Source organism: Hemicordylus capensis, chromosome 2, assembly GCF_027244095.1.
Source record: "Hemicordylus capensis ecotype Gifberg chromosome 2, rHemCap1.1.pri, whole genome shotgun sequence".
In the NCBI taxonomy this organism is placed as follows: Eukaryota; Metazoa; Chordata; class Lepidosauria; order Squamata; family Cordylidae; genus Hemicordylus; species Hemicordylus capensis.
The window spans coordinates 162,548,827-162,574,410 of record NC_069658.1 but is presented as its reverse complement, the minus strand read 5'-3'; the positions used below and the strand labels follow the sequence as shown (position 1 = coordinate 162,574,410).

Genomic DNA, 25,584 nt, shown 5'->3' with positions numbered 1-25,584 from the left:
GCAAAATGGATCCATTTCCTGCTGCTCTGAGGCTCCAGACCCTGCCCTACACAAAGAGCCTTTCCACACAAGCAGTGTGGAGAGCCTTACCGGGCTCTGTGGGGGGAGAGTGGGCTGAGCAAGGAGCCAGGAGCCGACCCTGGGCGGCCAGATTGGCTGCCCACACAACTCTGGGCTCTGTCACGAAGCCAGGAGGGGCGGTGGGGATCGGGGGCCGCCCGGCTCCTGGAAGTCCCAGGATGCCCCGTGCAAGTGCACAGGGCATTCTGGGGAGACCCCCGAGGCCGGGAGGCTGCTTGTATGTAGCCTCCCGGTCAGGGGTCTACTCATGTGTTGCTGCACCCAGTAAAACAGGGTTAGCAGAGTGCTAACGTGGGGGGAACTTAAGCGGGCTAAGTGAAGTAGTTTATTTAGGAAATGCCTCAGAGAGCTAGGAAAGGCCTTCATGCCAAGGCCTTTCCTAGCTTCTTGCTACATTAGGAAGGAAAAGGAGGAAGAGGAAGTCTGTCTCTCAGGTGAGAGAATGAAACCTGAGACTATCAGCCTAAGAAAGGGAAAGTAGAGTAGAAAAAGTGTAGTCAGATATGGGGCTCGCTTGCTCATGATCTCTACCCCTCGTGCCCCTAAGGGTCAATAGGGTTACTGGGCTAAGAGCTGATGCCATCAGGAGCTGCATCTCCTCACACTTCTGGGTCTCCTCCACACAGTTTCTAACTGGTCAAAGACCAAAGAAGAGAAGTATTTATAATAGAACTTGGTAGGAGTTTGCAGTTGAAGGTGGACATCCTTGGACTTTTCTAGATGCCAGAGGTGTGATTTTTTTTTTTAAGCTTCTGCATAACTTCCTAAGCCGCCATTTTACCCACTATCCAGATCCTTGCGTGGGCACCCATGCTCCTTCCTATCATGGTTTGAGTCTCTGGCCACATGTTGAGCATGGACTTTGTGCACGGGCGTAGCAAGGTTGGAGTGGGCCCATAGACAAGATTTAAAAATGCCCCCCCCCCCCGAAGCTCAGCTCATGAAGTAAAGAAATCTTAAATGAGGCTGAATAGTGGTAACAAAAAGCATAGTAAAAGTCTACACACACACACACACACACACACACACACACACACATATATATCCTATTTTTAAAGGGCTTTGAAAATTGTGGACGATGCAAGTCATTTAAATGGTCCTAGAGAAAGACATGCTGTTCTGCTAGCTCCAGGTCTTAACATTCACATCAATTTCGGAGGATGAATACAACTGAATGAAGCCCGGGTGGGTGTGGGGCTGGGGGAGTCAGTCATGTGACTTGCCTCTGGGGGGCCCCCAGACAACTGTCTCCCCTTGCCCTATTATAGTTACGCCCCTGACTTTGCGTGATTTTTCATAGTGCTCCCTGCCACCCAGCTCTTGGGTTCTGAGAAGAATCTGTCCCTTTTTCATTTCTGCTGAAGGGTCATACGCTATGCCAAGTGCTGGCTGGGAGGTGGTGCTGTGAAAATGGGGCAAGGTCTGTGCTCAGCATGTAGCCAGAGAGTCAATGGAGCCCACACAAGCCGATGCTTGCATCTGGACAGTGGGCGAGATGGCATTAGGAAGTTGTGTGGAAGCTTTGAAAAGCCTTCATTTTACTGCTCTCTGGAAAAGCCCCTTGTCTCCGCTTTCACCTTGCTTCTCAGTCTTAGAGTCAGAGTTTGCTAGCATGGCAGGACCTCGTTTTCTGTGTGCAGAGGCTGTTTTTGTGTGGGGGGAGCATTCAGACATGCATGTAGCCTCTAACCTGCAGCCCAGGGAAAAGGTTCCTCTGTGAATTGACTGATTGTGTAAACTAGCCCTCCTATATATATATATACACACACTTGCCTTGTTTTCTGTCCTTCTGACTCGTCAGTCTGTCTGTCCTTGTGTCCTCTTTGTTCTCTGACATGGGGGCCTTCTCTTTCTGGAGCAGGAGCGGACCCGCAGTGCTCTTCTCGAGAGTCTTTATGAGGAGCTGCAGATCCGGAGCCGCAGCATGATGGGCTTGGCCTCTGGAGATGATGACAAGATAGAGAATGGGGGTGGTGGCTTCTTTGAGAATTTCAAGGTGAGAGAACAGACACTTCATTCCTTTTAGTGTAATGGTGTGTTTCTCCATTTCTTGTTGTTCTGGAGAATATATACAGTAACAACGGCAGACTTGGGAGTATTGAAAGCACTTCACAGAAGTCCTCTTGGTTATTTCCTCTGCAAGGTAGGTTTGTAACACTTCCTCCAAGTTGTCGGTGTAAGGGGGAGGAGGGTTGAGGCCAAGGCCAAGAGACGGGGCTTACCCAAGGCAAAGGACTTCCCTGGCTCAGAGTTCAGGCTTTCCAGCCACCACTCTGCTACACTTTTGCAGTACCTGATTTCCAAACGTCTGCTCTTGGAAGGCTACCCATAGAAAATACTTCCACATGTCTAGCTGCTTTTTGCGGGCAAGTTGTTAAGACTGGGGAAGCTATTGCACCAAGTTCTGCGGTCGCAGTGCAAGTTCTTCAAGAGGTCTCTTCCTTTCTCTCCCCAATGCCTGCACACTTTACAGTCCTCCTAACTTGTACAACTTGCACTCTCCCTGTCTTACTATAAAAAAATTACAATGAATGGAGGGGATGCCTATTCTGTCGAATAATATTAGAAATGAAGAGTGAGGGAGGTCTGACATGCCATGATGTAAGCAACTTAGTCCGGTTTCATTGGTAGCTGTCTCCCACTACAGTCCAGGAGCAGGCAGAACAGGTTTTTGGGGTGCATGGTCTGGTGCATGGTCTGGGAAGCAGGACCCCAGCCCTTGCCTATCATGACACAGAAATGCCATGATAACCCCAGGCAAAGTGCCTCATTGTGAGCGGGAGGATTTGCATGGAACTTGTTGCAAGTGTGAATAGGATCAAGGCTGGAGGATTTCATACCCTGTTTTGTACAATGCTGGGGGAGTCCACAAGAAGAACCTTTGCAGCAGCCGCAGTTGTCAACTAAAGTGTTGTGTCCTGGAGCTGGGCACATCCACAGCCTTTGGGCACATCCAAGTTTGTAACTTGTCACATCACCTTGCAGCCACCTAATTGCGCAGCAGGGAAGTAACGTGCCTAGGGAGCACGAGGTTGCTGTTTCGAATCCCCACTGGTATGTTTGCAAGACTAGTATGGGAAACACCTGTATTGGGCAGCAGAGAAATAGGAAGGTGCTGAAAGGCATCATCTCACACTGTGCGGGAGATGGCAATGCTAAACCCCTCCTGTATTCTACCCAAGACAACCACAGGGCTCTGTGCTCTCCTGGAGTCGACACTGACTCGACGGCACCACCTGACTTTCCTTGACATCCCCTGGGCAGTTCCCATCTTGCTTTCCCAGGCTTTGATGGAGCTGCCCCTGCCCAGGACTGGAGAAATGCTTGTGGGGCTTCCTTCCACTGGCCGAAGATATGAGGACAAAGGTCTGTGGGGACAGAGTTCCTTCTCTCCAGATGCTTCTGGGCAGACTCTGCGAATAATCTTTACTTCAGCAAGAAAGAGAGGTTTCTAGTCCCTCCCGGTAGTTGTAGATATTCCTCTATATTCCAAGCTTCTTTTTCATCCGAAAAGAGAAGCCTGGTAAGAGGAAGTCAAAAGCAACCTTGAAGAAGAGAGATGCTTTTTTCATACTTACAAGCCCCTCATGGCAGTTGCAGCTTCTCCTGCAGAAAGCTCCTGTTCCACCCATCAGCAATGGCAGCTAAATCAAGCCTCCATGGGCAGAGACAGTATTCTTCGGAAGACCAACTGCTGACTACCAAATACCGCAGAACCATCACCTTAAAGGGGTGTGGGGGGGCCTAATATTCATTCTCTCTGGCCTTAGGATTTTTTAAAAAAAGACTCTGAGCCTCCATCTGTTACCGGCAGTGACCAGCCAATTGCACACAGACAGGCAGGTGGGGAAACAGCCCTCCCTTCTTGTTTGTCCCCAGCATTTGGTATTCAGCAGCATACTGCCTCTGCCCATGGAGGCTTGATCTAGTGGTCAGTACTGCTGGTGGAACAGGCAGGAGGAGCTTTGAGTGGGGAGAGAGAAGTGGATGGAGGTGTGGGAGTGGCTTGTAGCACCCCCACCTTTTGGAGGGCCCAGCTGCCCCTGGCACAGGAAGGGACACAATAGTTTTGCAAGACCAACACACAAAATTAGGAACTAGGTCAGTGGTTCCCAACCTGGGTTCCTCCAGATGTTGTTGAACTAAACTCCCAGCATCCCCAGCCATAATAAATTGTAGCCAGGAATGATGGGAGTTGTCGTTCAGCAACATCGGGAAGAACCCAGGCTGGGAACCACGGATCTAGATTAAAGGGAGGGAGGGGGTGCATCAGTGGGAGGAGGGATGCTGTTCTTATGAGCATGTTCTGGTCTGCTCCTCCTTCTCTCGCTACATCTCCTGCTAGCTCTGCTCCACCTGGACTTGAGAGTGCTGTGAGCCAGACTGCAATGCAAGGGTGATGGAGCTGAGGGAGCTAATTGAGCCCAGAAAAGAATCAAGTAGGGAGTAACCTAATGGTCCAGTGGGGAACTAACATGCCTAGGGAGCAAGAGGTTGTTGGGTTGAATCCCTGCTGGTATATTTCCCAGACTAGGGAAGCACCTATACTGGGCAGCAGCGATATAGGAAGATGCTGAAAGGGATCATCTCATACTGTGTGGGAGAAGGCAATGGTAAACCCCTCCTGTATTCTACCAAAGAAAACCGCAGGGCTCTGTGGTTGCCAGGAGTCGACACTGACTCGATGGCACAACTTTACTTTAAGAGGAGATAGCAGCCAAGTCTTCTAAATAGCAGCATGGGGGAAGAAGAATTTGGCTCATTTGTTTTGGCAGGAAGCAGCCTACCTGCTAGTCATGATGAGGTCAGATGCCACTACTGTCCGAGTGCCTTGCCTCGGGGATGGGATCACATATCTGCTATTCTTGATGATTTCTGGAGTGTAAAAGGCAGAAGCTTGAAAGAAATGAGAATATTGGACAGGAAATGATGTACTGCCCTGAAGCATGCAACTCCTGCTTTTTCATGATGGTTGGCAATCATTTAGCACTCCTCCAAAAGGTGCAGAGTTTCAGGGGCAGCACTAAAGGGTTTAATTTCCTTTGGATGGAAAATAACACAGGAGACTTCTCTTGTCTTGGTAGTAATTGCTTCATTTGCAAATATGCAAGCAGAGTATTATGAAAGCAAACGAATGTTCTTATAGCAACAGCAGATCCAGTAACCCTCAGTCAGAACCTCAGAGAGAGCCTGTGTGTCCCAAAGATGCTTCAGCCAATTTATCGTTCTGTTTCTCCTGGGCGCTTTCCAAACTAGCTGCTCAACAGCAGCAAAATGCCTCTGTTCAGCAAGTTGTATTCGGAACGTAAACAGCAGGGAGAGCAGTCTTGCAGAAACTAACAACCTGAAAAAACAGCAACTTTCTTAAACCGGATATACAACGTCATAGCACTATATCGCAGTGATTAAATTCAAAACAAGGCACTGGAAATGTGAATGGCAGGCACCCTGCTGTCCGCATAGGGACTGCGGTGTCACGACGCAGGAAGTGTGGAAGCACACTTCAGAGATACGCCGTGACCCCGTTGCAGGGTCTAATCTGGAAAGTGCCCTGGATTCAAACTATAAACTGGTTCCAAATTGTTTTCCCTGTGCCCTGCCAACAGTTAGAAGGTATCGCCTTTCCAATTCTGATGGCTATTGCATTCCATGGACTGGAGAGAGACTTACAGATGGAACATTAAACATCCTTCTGCTGTTTAGATCCCTGACTCCTTGGTTAGACACAATAATAATTCTCCCTCTCTCACTGCACTAGAATGATGAGGGGTCATCCCATGAAACTGAATGCTGATCAATTTAGGACCAACAAGATGAGGTACTTTTTTTACACAGCACATAATTAATCTATGGAATCCTCTGCCATGGGATGTGGTGATGGCCACTAGCTTAGATAAATCCAGGGAGGAGAGGGCTATCAACGGCTACTGATCTGAGGGCTATAAGCCACCTCTAGCCTAAGAGGCAAAATAAATACCTAAATACCAGTTGCAGGGGAGCAACAGAAGGAGAAAGGGCATGCCTTCATCTCTTGTCTGTGGACCTCTCAGAGGCATTTGGTGGGCCACTCTGTGAAATAGGATGCTGGACTAGATAGGGGCCTTGGGCTTGATCCAGCAGGGCTGTTCTTATGTTCTTATGAGGATAGACACATACACAGTAATCAAGATGACCAAACGTACAGCAAGACTTGTAGCCCAGTCACCCAATGGCGATGTTTCCCACAATGTTACAACCATCCCAAAAACAGTGATGTAGGAAGGAATGCAGATACGTTGCAATAGAAAAGCCAAAAAATGTCCTATCCTAAGGAAACCCATCTTATGCAATATGTGTACATTACAAAAGTGCAGTATGTATTCCCGTATTCTGCACAATTTTGTTCTGATTTTGCTAGAAGCACTGAGCCATGCAAGGCATTGGAGCCCCCTTTCCTAGCCCACGAGCATTCTACTTGTACCTCTGCCCCCGTTCCCTCTAGCTAGCCTGGCTTTGGGTATCTCATGAGTAGGCGTTGCCTGCTTGACTGATCTGGCCAGCTCTAAGGCTCTGAAACCTGCTTTTCTGTTCACAGAGATGATCAGGATGCTGAATTCCTGCCAATACCAGCAGCTTGTCTGGATTTGCACAGAACTGTGGCGCTCTGAGTAGGCCCTCCTACTGCAGGCGTGTCCATAGCACATATCTAGACCAGGGCCAGACAACTTCCTGCCCTCCAGCTGCTGTTGGACTACAATTCCCATCATCCCTAGCCACAGTGGCCAGTAGTCAGGGATGATCATGAGAGTTGTACTCCAACAGCTGGAAGGCTGCAGCCCTAATCTAGAGAGTGCATTTTAAACCCCTCAACAAGCTCCATCAGACCCTGTGCTACTTCTGCAGGAGATGCTGATATTTCTGCTTAGCTCTAGCTAGGGAAAGGGATCAGGCAAGAATCAATGAGGCAATCTGCATTACTGGCTTTTCACTAAGAAAATGAGGATGGGAAGCAGCAGGGCAAAGGGTCTCTTTCTGTGATGGACTCTTTCCCTGCCTCTGATCTGGAGAGAAAAAAAGCATAATCAATACCCTCATTCAGGGTATCATTTGTTGGGATGCACCACTGTGGAGTGTGGGGAATGCGGGAGCACTGAATCTAGTGGCAGACCATATCAAGTCCACCGACTTCAATGGGTCTTATATTCATTTTCCCAGGGAACCCTTAGAAATGTAATTGTTTCCCCCCTGGAGTGAGAATGGAACCTCTCCAGTGCATGAGAGATTATTGATCCTGTAACATGTGAAATGTCTATCTGAGGAAAGAGGCACCTCTTCCCAATGGCACCAAATTAGTTCCCAAGCTGGCCACCCTGTTTAGCGAAACTCAGGGCTGACAAAAACCAAGGAGGCTGGCCACAAGCTCTTCGTGACATCTGCTCTTGTGATATAGGTGCTGCAGTCCACAGCACATCCTGTAACCTGCCGCTGTTTAGTGCTCTACGTCTTGGGGCTTTTTGCAATATAGACACATCCCAAATTCTTCTCTCCTTTGTAGAAGATCTGTCCCACTCAGGTCTGGTGCTTATTGATGGCCCTTATGGATAATCACTGACTCTGCTTACTGCTTGTGCTGTACATGATACTAGTCCATGGCTAAAGTTTCAGTCCTAAGGGCATTTTCACTTGAAAGCAGATTCCATTCAAAGCAAGGAGACTGAACCACAAATGTGCTTAGAACTGGGGTACAAGCAGGAATGGGCTCTAGAGCTGGTAAGATTCTGGACTGCATGACTTCTGTGGCAGGTGAACATTTGAATGACTTTTCACTTAACAAAACAGAACCACCTCCCTCTATCTAGTATACTAGAGTCACAGGGCAAGGGTTGTGCTGAACTTGACTGCCTTATATCCTAATATTGTGGATGCATGGTTGGGTTTTGTTTTGTTTGCTGCAGGGTGGGCCGCATTCAGAAATGCAATCCTCCACCTGCAGTTTAAAGTGGCATAATTTTGCCACATCAGCACGAACAAAAGCGAAAAATGACTCACAAAGAAAAGTAGCATAAACAAAATAAAGCCCCTTGAACTAAACTAGGTACCCCCCTCTACGATAACTGAGCAATAACTGAAAACACGGGAACAAAGAATGAACAGAACAAGGACAGGCTGAAACATGAAAGGTTGAATAAGTCTTAAGTACAGACACTGTCTGCGATAGGCAATGTTGCTGACAGTGTTGACTTAGGAACCGCGTCGGCTTGATCTAGGGCTCGAGATAACCAGCAGCCAATCAGGCTTTCCTGACTCTGCATTTCTATTGCCTCTTCTGTGAGATCTTGCGGTTGCGTGTCTCCCACTGAGCCTTTCTCTTGAGATGTCTTCTTAACACAGGTGAAATTCCAGCTTCCTCCTGATCAGTCTCCTCAGCCCTCATCTCTGCCAGCTGTTCAGATTGCTCTGTCTGCTGCCGTCCCAGCTCAGCTCCAGAGTCTGTTTTCACAGCCAAATCCTGCTGCTGTGCCTCTGAGCCTGTACTCCCAACCGGGTTCTCCCGCTCCTCCTCGGACTCTTCTGACTCAGAGGGCTGGGCCATGACATTGCCCCATGTATCCCTGCCTGCCTTTGGTATATCATCGAGCAAAGCAAAGCAAGTGTGAAAAGAGATAAAGTATTGCTTATTCTACAAAGATATTCTAAAGTGGCCTGGACACATTTCTTGGTACCTCTAGAAAAGATCATAAATAATTGAATTAGAGTGATTTTTCAAATTAGCTGTTTTCTTTCATTAGTATCACACATGTCTCCAATTGTGCCTCCAGTCATTCCGCCTATTGAAATGGAGAAAAGCAGTCACTCTGCTGTTTGGTATCATTGTGTGTCCCACAATGAACATGGACCAGAGAGAGCAAAGGAGAGAGTTGTCTGAGGAGATCAGAAAGAAAATTATAGACAAGCATGTTAAAGACAAAGGCTATAAGACCATCTCCAAGCAGTTTGATCTTCCTGTGACAACAGTTGCAAATATTATTAAGAAGTTCAAGGTCCATGGGATTGTAGCCAAGCTCCCTGGACACGGCCACAAGAGGAAAATCGACCCCAGAATGGGCAGAAGGATAGTGAGAATGGTAGACAAAAAGCCAAGGACAACTTCCAAAGAGATACAAGCTGAACTCCAAGGTCAAGGTCCATCAGTGTCTGATCGCACCATCCATCACTTTTTGTGTGACAGTGGGGCCAATGGAAGAAGAGCCAGGAGGACTCCACTGTTGAAAGAAAAGCATAAAAAGCCAGACTGGAATTTGCTCAAATGCATATTGACAAGCTACAATGCTTCTGGGAGAATGTCCTTTGGACAGATGAGACAAAACTGGAGCTTTTTGGCAAGTCACATCAGTTCTATGTCCACAGATGAAAAAATGAAGCTTTCAAAGAAAAGAACACCCTACCTACTGTGAAACATGGAGGAGGCTCAGTTATGTTTTGGTGCTGCTTTGATGTGTCTGGCACGGGGTGCCTTGAGTCTGTGCAGGGAACAATGAAATCTTCAGACTAGCAAGACATTCTGGAGCGAAACGTATTGCCCAGTATCAGAAAGCTCTGTCTCAGTCGCAGGTCATGGATCCTCCAACAGGATAATGACCCAAAACACACAGCTAAAAGCACCCAAGAATGGCTAAGGACAAAACATTGGGCTCCCATCATGGCCCCACAGTCTCTTGAAGTGTGCATACTTCATTAGTGGGGATGTCGGCCACTGTATCTTTCCCAGCCAGAAGAAAAGCAACTGGATAGAATGTTTTTGATCAAGCAAAGGGCCTATAGGGAAGGCGTTAATCACCCCCTCCCTCAATGCTACTGCTCTGATCAAATTTAAATTAGGAACATAGGAAGCTGCCATATACTGAGTCAGACCATTGGTCTATCTAGCTCACTCAGTATTGTCTTCACAGACTGGCAGTGGCTTCTCCAAGGTTGCAGGCAGGAATCTCTCTCAGCCCTATCTTGGAGAAGCCAGGGAGGGAACTTGGAACCTTCTCCTCTTCCCAGAGCGGCTCCATACCCGGAGGGGAATATCTTACAGTGCTCACACATCAAGTCTCCCATTCAGATGCAACCAGGGCAGACCCTGCTTGGCTAAGGGGACAAGTTTTGCTTGCTACCACAAGACCAGCTTCCCCCCTTGGCAGCATTAAAGTAAGAGAGATTTCTCTTGCATCACTTCTCATTTGACCCTCCACTGTGACAGTGGAGTCTACAAACCAAAGTTGCAGCTGGCCTGCCTTGCTCTCCAAGAGTAATGCTCAGTTTTAGTTGCAAAGCTCAGTTTTAGTTGCAAAGAAAGTACGTGTGTGTGTGTGTGTGTGTGTGTGTGTGTGTGTGTGCATCCCTTCTCCTTAGAGTCATGAGGGCTGGAATATCTAAATCGGATCCACCTTCTATTATGTCAAACTTGTGTCTTGTCTGACTGTCCATGAGAATGGATGGGGAGCAGTACAAAGCCAAATTTCTGGCTACATGTAACAATTTCTGGCGTACTCCTAACGACTAGGGTGCATTTGCCCTTCTTCAGCTTAGTTGGAAAGAACAAATGGACAAAGCCAAGAGAGATTTAAATGACCTTTAAACAAAACAACAACAACAACCCTCTTCCCTACCAGTCAGGTTTCCTCTCTCTATGGTACCACTAAACACATAATTGCAGAGAGGAAATGTGACTATGTGGCTCTTCTGACAGATTAGCCCGTATCAATATTGTGGTGTCTCACAAGCAGAGAACTGGAAATTGCTGTGATATTTGTAGTGCAAGGAATAATTCTAGAAAATTGTGCTGTTTGCTACAGAAAAGGGTCAAGAATCCTTGAGATCACTAGTCAAACTAGTGAAAAGGGGAGTCATTTCTCTGGCCTTGAGCTTCTGGAGAATCTAAATGGTCCCTACACAGCCTGGGCTGGAGGAGCGTCTGCTGATGAGCCTTATAGAAATTGCTAGCTCTTTTGGAAGGACTCCTGGCTCTATGTAGGAAACTGTTTCTCATTTCTCCTTAGCAAAGACGTTGCTGAAAGAATACAGAAGGTACTGGAGAGTCCAGGACCCTTCTTTGACCTCAAGTCAGAAGGTTCCTCCAGTCCCAGTTCCCCAGAATTCCCTAACAGGAAGAGCAAGTGAGTTCAGACAAAATATTGCTGTGAAGGGAGAGGCTGGAAAAGGTTTCAGTAGAGCATAGAAAAATTGGTCATCCCTACCGTGTTGCTACCTACCAAAACAGAAGACATTGGCTGACATGATGTGCAGCCCACCAGCCTCTGTAAGGATGCGTTGTGGGGCTCTTGCAGTCGCAGACTTCAAAGGAAGCTCCAAGGTTGCCCTGAGGCAGCATCTGCGGAAGCTATGTTTCCACAGGTTTCCCCAGTTGGCACTTCCTCTCAGGGCTGCAGAGCCCCACAGTGGATCCTCCTTATGGAGGTGGTAAGCTGCGCACCATGTCAGCCACTGAGCATAGTAGTTAGAGGCTTGAGCAGTTCTGCTCTGACAGAACAGGCTTTAAGATCTGTATACAACAGGAAAGCTTTGTTGTAGAGATGTGCGTGAAATGGATTTTGCATTCCAAGCTCGGAATGGAATGCAAAATTCCTGGAAAGTTCTGTCCGAACAACCAGTCGTGTCAGTTGTTCCGACGGAATGACCCTGTTTTGAGTCAGAACGCTCCGAGCACCATTTTCGACTCCAAAATGGTGGTGCTGACCACAAAAATGGCTGCCATGTGTGTGCAGAGGCCAGAAGAGTGCCATTTTGCTTGAATGTTTTGAGCTCGAGTTATTCTGTTCTGAGATCATTTGAAGGCACTCTGCTCTGAGCTCGGAACACTTGAAATGGCTGGTTCCCAGTCAGAATGATCCATTCTGCATATCCCTATTTCTCTTTGTAAACCGCCCTGAGCCATTTTTGGAAGGGCAGTATAGAAATTGAATTATTATTATTATTATTATTATTATTATTATTATTATTATTATTATTATTATTCCTAGGTTGTTGTAAGGGAATGTAACATTTGTTGATCCTGTGTTATTACAAGGGTGATGACTGGGGCTCCTGAGCATTCTGGGGAGCCTCTGAGCAATGTCATTTTCCTTGTAGGAAAAACCTTGTGGAAGGGGATTATTTCAGCCTGGCTAAAAAGCCCACACAGATCTCTACAGAAACCACTTGCCCCACTTGTTACCCCTGCTTACTTGGCAAAGAAGCACCTTTTAACATGGTGATTCTCTTTATTTAGCAGGGGGAGAGTAACTGGCCCTATCCACCCTCCAGCACAGTACTTCCAGTGACTGTTGCTGCTGTCTCTCTTAAGGAGCAGCAGCAGAGAATCAAATAAATGCCTGGGCAAAAAGGCAAGATTTGACGTTTTTTTCTAAAAGCTGTGATCGAAACTGAGGAGCGAAAAGCCACCGGGAGAGCATTCCAGAGTCTGGGGGCAGCAACAGAAAAGGCCCTGTCCAGCGTGCACGACAACAGTGTCTCCCTCATTGTCGGCACCCGGAGCAGAGCCCCCTCAGATGATCTCGTCAAGCGGGCAGCAACCCTTGGGAGCAGGCGGTCCCTCAGGTATCCCGGGCCCAAACCATTTAGGGCTTTAAAGTTCAATAACAGCACCTTGAATTGGACCCAGAAACAAACTGGTAGCCAGGGCAGCTCCGGATAAAACCCTAGCTGCCGCATTTTGCACTAGCTGCAGTTTCCGGATGTTCTTCAAGGCAGCCCCACGTAGAGCATGTTACAGTAATCCAGCCTTGACGTGACTAAGGCATGGGTAACTGTGGCCAGATCTGCCTTCTTGAGAAAGGGACGCAGCTGGTGCACCAGCCGAAGCCGTGCAAAGGCACCCCTGGCCACCGCCTCCACCTGAGCTTCCAAAAGCAGAGCCAGGTCCAGTAATACCCCCAAGCTGCGTACTCGTTCCATTCAAGGGGAGGACAACTCCATCCAGAACCGGTAAAATCTCCTCATCCCGATTGGCTCGCCTACTGACCAACATTACCTCCATCTTGTCTGGATTCAATTTCAGTTTATTAGCCCACATCCAACCCATCACGGCCTCCAGACCCTGATTCAGGACATCCACCGCCTCCCTAGGATCAGGTGACAAGGAGAGATAGAGCTGAATGTCATCCGCATATTGCTGACAACTCCGTCCAAGTCCCCGGATAACCTCTCCCAGCGGTTTCATGTAGATGTTAAACAGCATGGGGGATAAGACCGAACCCTGTGGGACCCCACAGGCCAATGGCCACGGAGCCGAGCAGTAGTCCCCCAGTACCACCTTCTGGACCCTCCCTCCAAGAAAGGACCAGAACCACTGCAACACAGTACCTCCGATTCCCATACTCGAGAGGCGGCCCAGAAGGATACCATGGTAGATGGTATCGAATGCCGCCGAGAGGTCCAGCAGAACCAACAGGGACACACTCCCCCTGACTAGTTCCCGGCATAGGTCATCCACTAGAGCAACCAAGGCAGTCTCAGTCCCATATCCGGGGCGAAAGCCAGATTGAAGAGGGTCCAGATAATCCGTATCATCCAAGACCCTCTGCAGCTGGGACACCACCACACGCTCTATCACCTTGCCCAAAAAGGGCAGATTAGAGACCAGTCTATAGTTGTTCAGGTTGGAGGAATCAAGGGAGGGCTTTTTTAATAATGGTGTCACCATCGTCTCCTTGAGGCATGATGGCATCTTGCCCTCCCTTAATGAGGCATTGATAATCACCTCCAACCATCTACCTGCCCCCTCCCTGGCAGCTTTATTAGCCATGAAGGACAAGGGTCAAGAGCACACAATGTCACCCGTACACTGCCCAGCATATGATAGCAGGAGGGGTGTGTGTTCCATTTCATAATTCATGGGACTCCTCAGATCTATGGAATTTCACTGTACATACATGTATATGTATATGTATGTGACTGTAGGGGACCAAGAGTCAAGTAGGCTAAACCTCTTAGCAGATGAAGTTCATTCTCTAAAGACAAAGTCTGAGACACACATGATAACATATGGGACGATTTTGAAACTCAGTTAAGTGGACTAACAAAACAGAAGATAGTTGAAATCTAATTGACCTATCTAGTCAGTGGGTCAGGAATGTTGAGCAGGATGCCAATAGTGGGGCCCAAAGCCTCTCCTGGAAGCCAATCTCTTGATCAGATGCAAGCTGGGCACATCAAGTTGGAGACTTTTACATATTAAGTAGCCACTCTGGCAGATGGGTGGGGTGGGTGTACAGCTCTGCCAGACAGAAGCCGGAAGGCCTTGACAGCAGGTCAAGCCGGCACTCCAGCCTGCCCCAGTCTCAAGCCAGTTAAGAGGCAAACCCACACCAGGGTAACCAAACTAGGGTCATGGGAGGTAACAGGAAGTCCAAGGCCATTCCATCTGCCTTGCCAGGGCTCACCAACTGGCCCCTCTGCCTCCTGTGGAGCTTCCAGCCTAGATGAGGAGCAGCCTGCTTGTTTGCTGCCAAGTTCTAGCTGGCTGGTTGCCAGCCCCCAGATTGCTGAATATTACCACCTGTCGCCTGCCCTGGGAGCTGCTTGTGGGAGGAGTGGCTGTTGGGGATTGTTGGTTTAAAAGCAAGGAGGCCCGCCAAAGGTGTAGCCATCGGGCCGCTTATAGGCGGCCGCCAATGGGGGTCAGCCTTTGGGGCTGGCCCTTTGAGGGTGGGACTGAGGGCTGGAGGGTTGGGCTGTGCAAGGCCTTTTGCAGGTATGTGTTTGGGCTCTCTTGAATGGGATGGTGCTGGGGGTGCACCCAGCGGTTCTAGAGCAGCTATTACTGTGGTGTGGGGGGGTAGAAGAACTGGCACTGGCAGAGCAGCTGGCCATTACAGGGGAAGAGAAATCAGTAATTGAGTAACTGTTTCCACTTCCAACTGCTTTGTCAACTCTCAGGCCTCGGGGAGGCCAATATCCTCATTGAGGCTGGCTTGTCATAGTTGTCAGCAGCCATGACAACTATGGGCCTATCCCAATTAGTTTCAGAACCAGCTCATGTTGCCAGCCACGCACTCAATTTGGTCTTTGGTTCGGATCAGGGGGGTGTTCCGTGGGTGGGAGATCCTGTGGCTTCCCCATTGTCATGGATGGTCCACTTTCTGGTAAAGGTTGGTTTCACAGCCACAATCCACCGTGCAGGGGTGGTGGACCTATTCGGATGGTCCGTCCAAAAAGGCTACTGGACCCAGTAGGATTTCCAAAGGCCTTGGAGGATTTTGATGTTGGTGCGATCAGTGATTCTGTTGATGCCCTGGTGGGAACCTGGAACAAAGAACTCATCAGGGGAGTAGACACGATCGCTCCTAAGCATCCCTTCCCAACTGCTTCAAAAATGGCCCCTGAGTACACTGAGGAGTTGTGGGGGCTGAAGCAGTTGGGTAGGCGAGAAGAGCACAAGTGGTGGAGAACTCGGTTTGTATCACACAGGATGCAGCATGTGACCCATTTGAAGACTTATGCGGTGGCGGTGCAGGGAGTGAAAAAGATTTTGGTCTGCGTGCATCACGACTGCAGGTTCACGCTCAGTGGAGCTATCCCGGATTGTGAGGAGTTTGGTTTCTGCTCCTTCTACCTCAAATCCATCCCCGGGGTCGTTCTGCTGTGATGCTTTTAAAGGGTCCTTTGCGAACAAGATCTCCTGTATTTGGGCCGACTTGGACTCCACTATTTCTTCAGGGTCTATGGAGGAGGTGTCCAGTGACCCCTCTTGCAGTATTAGATTGGATCAGTTTCAATCGGACTCCTGAGGATATGGACAAGCTGCTTGGGGTGGTGTGGCCTACCACCTGTTCTCTGGATTCTTGCCCAACTTGGCTGCTTCTATCTAGCAGGGAGATTGTTGGAGGTGACCTAGTTAATATAAATGCATCACTGAAGGAGGGTAGGGTGCCTCCTTGTCTGAAGGAGGCAATGGTTAGACCACTTAAGAAGCCTTCCCTGAACCCCTTAGTGATAGATAGTTACAGGCCAATCTCCCTTGATTGGGCAAGGTGATTGAGAAGGTGGTGGCCGGCCAGCTCCAGGCAGTCTTGAAGGAAACTGATTATCTAGGGGATAGCTCCCAAAGACAAGACGGACCCAAGATGGTGTCTGTCCAAAGCTTGATACATCTGAATACATCATCATTCACAAGCCAGCCAGGTAGTCCGGCAGTACAACTCCGTATTAGGCCATCAGGCTTACAATACTACCATTGTTAAAGGAGTGCTTATGCAGCCTCTAGGAGGCAGTTCAGATACCAGCATCATCACCTCTCCTGACCAGCAGGCCAGAACAAAGCAAGGCATAGAGAATGCATATTATGTTGCAGGTTGCAAGGTCTGCTTAGTATGAGAACCAAAGCATACTAAGCAGGTTCTTTCCCACTGACATACGTTCAGGAATACAAGATGGAGGGGACTCTCTTCAGCTACCATCCAAATGGTGTAGCAAGAGCTCAGTTCTCCATTAACGACATACCCTAGGATCAATACATAGAGATCAATATGAAATGCTTAGATTCACAGGTTCAAAGGCTGCAGGGGTGCCGCTTTAAGAGTGGGGAAGGGTACACTTACCCCTCCCACCACTTCCTCCTGCCGGGGTAGTTTGCTTAGAAAGCTCATTGGGGCAGCAGCGCATCTCCCTGCCACCCCATTGCCCCCGTTGGCCGGACGTCCCTGATGTGCCTGCGCGCACCAGCATGCACACACGCCCACGTGTGCAGGAGGGTCAGGGACTTCCAGCCATATCCGGCCAACGGGGTGGCAGGGAGGTATGCTGCCGCCTCGATTAGCTTTCTAAACAAAGGACGCCGGCGGAGGGAAGTGGCAGGAAGGGTAAGGGCACCCTCCCCCACTCTTAAAGCGGCACCCCTGCCGCCTTTGAACTGCCCCGCCACGGTTCCATGCGCATCCCTCATCCTAACTGCCCCTCTGCACTCTGGGACAATAAAATCCTAGGGTGCAAATGCTGTGCGTGGGATAAGCTAATCATCTCTCGTTCATTCAATATTCCTGATTCCACTTGACTGCCTTGTCCTTGCATACCACACTTTCCCTTGGATTCTAAAACACGTACTCTTCCATATCACCCCTCCACACACGCTGCAAAACCCTGTTTAAACATTCAGATGATCACCATTTACACCTGACATGTCTGCATATCCTTGAATGACCTAGAGATGGGTACTTTCGTGACAAGGCTTCGTCACAAGGCTCCAGTCTTATCACATGTAGAAGGGGTGCTGCTGGACTGAGGTTCATCTGAACCAGCTCTGTCTTTTAATTGGATTTTTAGTTCCGTGTTTAGGCATAAAGTGCTCCCACCATAATTTTCCCTGACTCAGATATTTATTTCAGAAATACATATCTGTCTGCAGACTGTAAAATACAATATTAAAAATAAAATTAAAATATGAAAATATTTATAAATAATTGTTGGGGGGAGGACTTTGATTGAAAACAATCTTAAGCATACCTAATGTTTTAGGCTACCTTTGATTGAATTATTCTGCTTCTCAAAATAATATATCTGTTTGCCTGGAATACAGACTAGGATAGTGTATATCCGTGGAAATGGCAGAAAACCCATCGATATTTGTTCTAGCTTTTTGTTTTCTCGGAAGTCTTTCTACATATTTTTGATGTGTGCTACTTGTAGCATCACAATGTTTGCTTTCCCCTTCAAAACTTGACAAATATCGATTTCATCCATTTGACCGTTGAATGTACACCAGCCATGTTGATTGATATACACTTGATTATACCAGTCTCTTAAAAGAGATTAAAACTGGTTGTTGTTTTTTTTAAATTGGGGGAAAATCCTAATGATACCTATGTTTTAGAATATCTCAGGGCTTCCGTCTATCTGGAGCAAGGAGTGGAAGTTAACCCTTTGTGAGCCATGACCTCCTACTTGGAGGGAGAAAAGAAGGCACTTGGCTCTTTTGACACCCTCCCCTTCCCTAGCTCGCAAACAGGGCCACGTCTGATGTCACTCAGGGTGTGTGGCTGGGACACTAGGTGTGGCCCCTGATTGGTGGTGGTCCGGGTTCTTCGTATCCGTTCGCTCAATGGTGGCTCCGCCCCTGATCCAACTACCACTTCCCAACTGCACTGATAGTTAGCTGAGAAGTGCTGTTACCTCTCGCTGCACTTGTTGGAAGTGAAGGGCTTTGCGCTGTCTCTTGCCTCAAAGACAGTGGAGGACAGACTAGTGAGTCAGAGGACTAGAGGGTCAAGACATTTGTCATCCGTTCTCTACTGCTCTATCCCTTTGAAACTGAGATTGCTACTCTCAGGGACACTTCCTACCTGCCTGTCTTGTCACTTCCTCTCTCCCTTCCTTCTCCCTTGCAACATGCAAACTCCTCTCTCCCTGCACCATGTGTGCAGAGATGCAGAATCCATCTGCATCCAGCTAGATAGATAGAGATCCTATCTCTTCATTTTCCTATCTAGAATGGAGTTCTCTAATCAATACTCCTGATATTGGTTTGAAACTATGAACTGGCTCCAAGTTATTTTACTCTCAGCATACACGCATGCCTAAGCAAATTCCGCTGTGTTGTGCCTCTGTGCACTCTGCTGTCATGAATAAGGGTTTCTCCTTCCAGAGGGAATTCCCAACAGCACTGGTGATTCCTTGCTGCGTATGTCAGCTTGATTAATTTCATGTGTTACATTATTGTGAAATAGAAAAGAATAGAAAACATTACACAATTGAAACAATAAAGGTCTCAATATTCTACTACCAGAAATATAAGACTACCCCACTTAATATGTCATCCTTTCTTTCTATCTATAATACAGAAATCTATTCAACACATTGAGATTATTGTTATTCCTTCTTATCCACCCTTCTACATAAGAGGTAAATTTCAAGAAGTTAAGAATACCCTAGCTATTATTTTTCCCATTATTTAATAATTGGAGTTGCTTTTTGTTTCCAGCATTGAGCTCCTAAACTCCTAGCTGTCACAAACAAAAGAAAACTAATCTGTACCTCTTGTTTTCTTCCCAGTTAATCCTAATGGCCCAATACTTGATGTTTAGAATCTAGTGGAATAAGAACGCTCACTATCTTTTGGATTCTATCTAGTCATGGTTATGTTTTGTTAATTAGACGTTTGTCCAAGTGGCGATCCTGCGGGAGTGTTGGGGGGGGGGCAGGAACAAAAAGGAGGGAAAGGAGAAGGAGAAAATGGAGTTGTTTCTGAATAAAGACTTAGTTAAATCTACATAAGATTGTTTTGTGTTTACAAGGGAAGCAATTTTAAAGTATTTGGTGAATTTTGAGCCAGCTATGCGTGGGAGCCTGCAAAGCTTGTGACTGTCTCTGCATCTTCATTTCATTGCATTACTGGGCCGACATTCCTGAACGACTGCATTCTACTCTTGGGAATGCAGGAAATACTCCTGGCATTGCCCTATATTTACAAACAGCACAAACGGAGTTAGCTAGATTCAGAAAATGAAGCAATGATCCACAGACAATCCAATTATGCCCCTAAAATATATATTAATGGAATGTATGCCATCGGGTTGGTGTCAGGTATAGTGGAAAGAGTGATTAACCTGGATCAAATCAACCTGGTTTAAGTTGCTGCTCTATCAAGTTGCTTGCTGAGTCACCTTCAGCAAGAGCTTTTTCAGGGAGCATCTTCACTTTGGGAGGGTTAGTGTGCGGCCACATATCGGCCCGATTAACCCAAAGTGCCTGAAAAATTTCAGAGAGCACTTCACACACCATTCAGGGGTTTTCCTCCATATTGGAACCTAGCCCGGTTTATGTCCAGGGTTAAAAAATCCTCTTCTTCCATCGGCATATCCGTTATGCCCCCAACATGCAGTAAAGCCTCGTGGTAAGGCCTGCTGTCTAAAAAGCCTCCCGGATGCTTTCCAGACTGGACGCTACAACAGGGTCACTCCATGTCCATTAATTCTCCTTCCGCACTGCCTGGGTTTCTGCATCGCAGTCACTGCACTGTCAGCAAGGTGCCGTCCACATTTCCAATGCCTTCTTTCAGGTTTTCTCTTTGCAATACAGTGCTACAACCTTGTAAATAGAAAGCTGTATTTTCCCAATGCAAAAGTTTCATGCAAGCTAGAAAAGACTGCTCCCCTGGTGTTGGTTTTGCGCAACAACCGCTATTTACGATTTCAAAACGATTTTGCCAAGCTGAAGTCAACTACCGCTGTTGCGTGTGGATTCTATGATAGCAAATGAGATTTTAAATGAGACACCATGAATCCACTCTAATATGTTATCATAGAATCCACACTCAATACCTCAGAAACAAGAGAACCCCGTACCCCATGGGTTAGAAACCCATAGGGGTGGTTGGCACCCTATGTGCACTACACCACCACTCACTCTGGGCCACCCCAGCACCCCCCAAGTGCACATATGGGGCTGCTGAAAGCTCCATTATAACTTATTATGAGGAAAAACCTTAAAGACTCGTAAACTTCAACAATTTACCAAAAAATCACCCTTCTCCCCATTTCCTTTCAAATAATTCAGGTATCTTCCTTGCCCACCCTAGGAACTACCACCCACCACACTCCACTCTACGACACCCCTTTCCCCCTGATGTGAATCTATAGATTTGCTGCAATCCTAATTATTCTCTATGAGGAATTCAAAAATACTTTAACAATTCACCAATAATCAGAGGAGTGTCCAATTGCCTTGGGATTTTTTGGTGGTAGGCACCCCTATCTGTCTACCACCCACACTGCTTTTGTGCCCCTAGGTGCTCCACAATAGGGGATATGGACTGGTTCGGGTCCCATTATAGTCTATGAGAAAAATAATTAAAAATATTTAAAATATTCATAAAAAATCATAGGGGTGTCTGATTGCTTCAGTGTTTGCATGGTTGTTGGCACCCATGGGTGCTACACAATAAGGAATAATGGCCTGGTTCGAGTCCCATTATATCCTATGAGAAAAAATAAAAATAAAATTCAAAAATTCATAAAAAATCATACGAGTGTCCGATTGCTTTGGGGTTTGGGTGACAGGTACCCCTGGGTGCCAGCTACCATCCTAGCTACTTTGTGAGATCTGAAACAGTTCGGTTCAGATCCGAACCGGTTCGGATCCGAACCGAACCAGGGGGTGGTTCGGACAAAACCAAAACCGAACCACCCCCTCCTGGTTCGGACCCGGTTCGGATCCAAACTGGACTGGATGGACCGGTTTTGTGCACATCCCTAAAGTCAACTACCGCTGTTCAGCGGGTGATCTGGAAAATGCCCTGGGAGCTTTCCAGATGACACTCTGTTCAGCAGTAAAATGCTTCGGCTTCAGGATCATTTTAAAAATGAAAATAGCTTGCGCAACCCTCCAACAACGGGAAAATACAGCTATTTATTTGTGATGCACATGCAACGTTGTAGGACTAAAACAGAAGGATAAAATCCTAAAGAAGTCATGGGAAATGTGAATGGCACCTTTCTGACAGCACAGGGTTTGCAGTGTTGAAACACAGGCAGTACGGAAGCACACTTAACAGACAGTAGTGACACTCTTGTAGTGTGTCATCTGGAAAGCACCCTGGTCAATTTCTCTTCCTCTCAGTCTAATTTTTCTTGCAGCATTGTTGTGAGGATAAAGTTAAATAACCCTGTATTCTGCACTGAAGTCCTTAGAGGAAGAGCAGGCTATCAGTATGAGAAATAAAGAAGGAAAAATTAAACATTTTCTTTGAGAAAATGAGTTTTTTCTCTTTTTAAAAACAGGAAGCAAAGCACAGATGTCGTGGAACATGAGCATAAACGAAAGTATAACTAGCATGTTTTTGGAGAAGTTTGCCAAGTCTTTGCTCCAAAGAAGAGAAACTTGAGCTACTAACTATTTATTCCATATTATCCATGTCAGTGTTCAAGACCGTGTTCCAAATGACTGGTATATGAATGAGATGAATGAGATTTTCTCAATCAAAGGATTTGATAGAAGGTTTGGATGGCATTCATATCTGTGGTATGATAAAAGTAAAGAGCATAAAGATTGTCTTAATCACTATGTGAGAAGGAGTCTAATGAGAGTGTGGGTAAAATATAAAAAATGGTTGGAATTTAAAACTCCATGATGGCTATCTCCAATTGAAGCTTTAGCATGTAAAGAGATCAATATGCAACCTGAATGGGGTACCTATAGGGATTTGTTCTGTTTCCAAGGAAAGGGCTGTAAGCAAAAAAACCTAACTGAAGTACAAAATCTGGTTAGTAACTGGTTTCAGTACCATCAGTTCAATGAAATCGATAAGAAGGATCTTAAAGTTGGATTTGAGGATCAAATGTCGAGATTTGAGAAGGAGCTGTGTGAAAATGCTGAAAAATTAGTTTCTAAGATGTACAAGCTGCTGCTTCTGGAGGAGACAAGAGATGAAGTGGTTAAAACGACTATGATAAAATGGGCTCAAGATGTGGGTCATAATATAGATATGGCAGCTTGGGGAAAACGATGGGAAATGGATTTAAAGTTTGCCGCATGTTATACTTTAAAAGAAAATGATTATAAGATGATGTACAGGTGGTATTTGACACCCCAAAAATTAGCATTAATGTATAAAAATGTTCCAAACAAATGCTGGAAATGTGGACACTGTGAAGGAACTTTTTTTCATATGTGGTGGTCTTGCGGGAAGGCAAAGGCTTTCTGGGATATGATATATAATGAGCTGAAGAAAAATTTTAAAATGACATTTCCTAAAAAACCAAAATCCTTCCTGCTGGGAATAATGCAAGGAGAGTTTTCCAGAAGAAATTTAACAATTTTTATGTATGCAACCATGGCGGCTAGAATAGTATATGGGCAGAAATGGAAGAACAATGAAATGCCCTCCAAAGAAGATTGGCTGATAAAAATTTTGGAATATGCTGAGATGGCAAAACTTACAGTACTGATAAGGGATGAAAACCTGGCATGTTTGAAAGAAGATTGGAAACCATTCTTACTATACTTAAAGAACTATTTCTCTAATATCGATTTTTCAGCAGGGTTTGCAATTTAGTAATAATAGCAGGTCAGGTAGAGTAAAATCGAGTTTGTAATGTGTAGGATATATGCTGTTTTGAATTAATATAGCAATGGTTGACTTGTATAGTGAATGAATCGCACAGACTGGTGAGCGGGAAGTCAATAGTTAAGATATTGCAAAAACCAATAAAATTTTAAAAGCAAGAAAAACAGGAAAACAGCACTTGTGATGTACCATATGACCTAATTTCAACTTATACAATAAATCCATTCTTTTATAGGTTGAAGAAAATGTCAGTTAAGAAATGTTGTTAGTTTGTACATTCCATTACACTTAAAAGCAACATACCTATCCAAAGAGAGAGAGAGAGAGAGAGAGAGAGATTTTCTCAATCAATGTTTGCTGGAGAAAAGTATGTGGATTTTGTCTATAAAAATAAAAGCTGTGCATTGAATAAAAATTAAGCAAGTACCTGGATTATCTGTGCGTCTGAAAGATTTAACAGATTCCATTCAGATTGTCTGCTGCTTCAAACTGTCATCAAGATGCAAACAAAATATGGGAGTTCAGTCAAAGCAGAGTTGTCACAACCAAAAGATGCTTTTCATCTAGAGGTGTTGCTGCAGTTCATATTTCCTTCAGAAATATGGGCCCTGGGAGCTCCTAATGCTCACTTCAATCATTTGAATCTGAGGCAGGCATTTGTATCTGAAGGGGAATTTCCCCCGTCCTTCCAGAATAGGCAACTTCTAACCCCAATAATTGTTTGAACTTGCAATCAAACTTGCAAACCAACCTTGGCTCATGTTAACACCTAAAGACCTGTGGCAACAGCAGGTCCAATCTTCATCCATGATGCAAGCGTCCCATTTAAAAATGTAAATTCTGCTGGTTAGCAGAATTCTGCGTTGTAAGCAATGGCTCAGAACAAATCCTCAAACCTAACTTCATAGTCTGAACAATCCAGCTAGAAATTGGTTGAGATAAGGTCTGCAGACCTCTGTGGGGTTGACTGTAGGTGAGGAATAAAGCTGGGGATCTCCTAAACCTAAAGGAAGGTGCTCAACCACCCAATCCCTGATTTTCACCCCAAACACCAACACAAAGTAGCTTGTGTCCCTGCTGAGGAAGTACTGAGGAAGTACTTGGGGCATGGATAGCAAAAGAAAGTCAACCACTAGTTTCAGTACCCCCCCAATAACTTCAAAATCTTTTACACTCTCATTTTGTGAACTGCAGCTGCAGAATACCTCACAATGATAAGACCGAAGAACTCAGCACAGTTTCACATAGGACTGAAACAAAAGAGTTCCCAGATGGTCCTCATTATCCGCGGTTTCAACAACCCTGTATCCACATATCTGCGAACGGGTCTTAGAGACAAGGTTTCTTTAACCGCAGGACAAAAATAGACTAAAATTCACCAATTTGTTGTTTTGAGGGGCCAGAAATGACCCAGAAATTACTTCCGATGGCATTTCCGGCCACTATTTTACAGGGCAGAGCCATTTTGTGTGTGGAAATGGGGGGTTTGGGTGGGCATTGCAGGAGACCTGGAGAGCAAGGTAGAGTACTTTATTTCTCTTATTTACACCCCCCCCCTCCATTATTAGTCTTTTTTGGTGTGTAGGAACCTAACACACAACCTCCAGTGATTAACCCTCTACTTCTAAGAAAATGAGGCGATTCTTACAATTGCCAAAAAGTGGGCTAAGGGAGCCTAGCCCAACTTTTGGCGAGTGTGAGAACCACCAGGCGAGCCCAGTGTCCTCAAAGCGGGTAACCTGCTGACAGAGGCCTCCCCTTAGACTAGGCTAGTGGAGCAAGTGCTCCGCTAAGCCCATCTATTGGATTGTGTGTTGCCACGGCACGGCTCTGCGCCACGGCAACACATGAGGAGACCCCCGCCAGGCGGCTGAAAGAAACCTCCCGGCCCCGGGGGTCTCTCCAGGATGCCCCACGCGCTTGTGTGGGTCATCCTGGAACTCCCAGGGGCTGCGCGGCCCCCAATCCCAACAGCCCCCTATCTTATTTTTACTGATGACATAGTTTCTAATCAAGATCTTCAAGATGCAGGTTCAAGAAGATAAAGAGGGTAAGTCCTCATAGATCATTAGCATCTCACCATTCCTTTCCCATTTCCAGGATCAAATCTGATATTCTAAAGACAAGCAGAGAGGCCTTCAACTATTTTCATTGGGCTGTGATGATAAAGAAGATTTACATCAAGTTTTGCAACCATAGAACGTTCTCCAAGAAGTTTTCTGGGCAGCCGGCAGACCCAGTAAAACCGCCATCACGGAGGGCTTCAAGATGACTGCTGCCAGCATTGTGTGGAAGGACTTTGACATCTCTCCAAGTGCCCCAAACCGTGCTTCTTGTGTCCACTACAAGGCACAAGTCAGCAGTGGGGAGGTGGTCAAGCATCTGGGGACGTCCTCGACAGGGCGACACATCTTGTGGCATCACCCTGGTGTCCTTTCTGCTACTGACAGTGCTAGCAACCT

General features: G+C 46.5%; 1 protein-coding gene across 2 annotated transcripts in view; it reads left to right on the top strand.

The window, feature by feature from the left end:
* LOC128344550 (rap1 GTPase-activating protein 1-like) overlaps positions 1–25,252 on the top strand; it is a 55,952-nt gene extending 30,700 nt beyond the window's left edge. Inside the window, exons 8-10 of one of the 2 annotated variants that reach the window (XR_008315910.1) lie at positions 1,943–2,077; positions 23,358–23,489; positions 25,223–25,252. Coding sequence is in view for 1 of the 2 variants with exons in the window: in XM_053294888.1 (XP_053150863.1) it covers positions 1,943–2,077; positions 11,106–11,120 (150 nt within the window). In the remaining variant the exon portion in view is untranslated. Of the gene's footprint in view, positions 1–1,942; positions 2,078–11,105; positions 11,216–23,357; positions 23,490–25,222 lie in introns of those variants that run through there. The other variant, XM_053294888.1, reaches the window with a different exon arrangement.
* Positions 25,253–25,584: the final 332 nt, after the last annotated feature.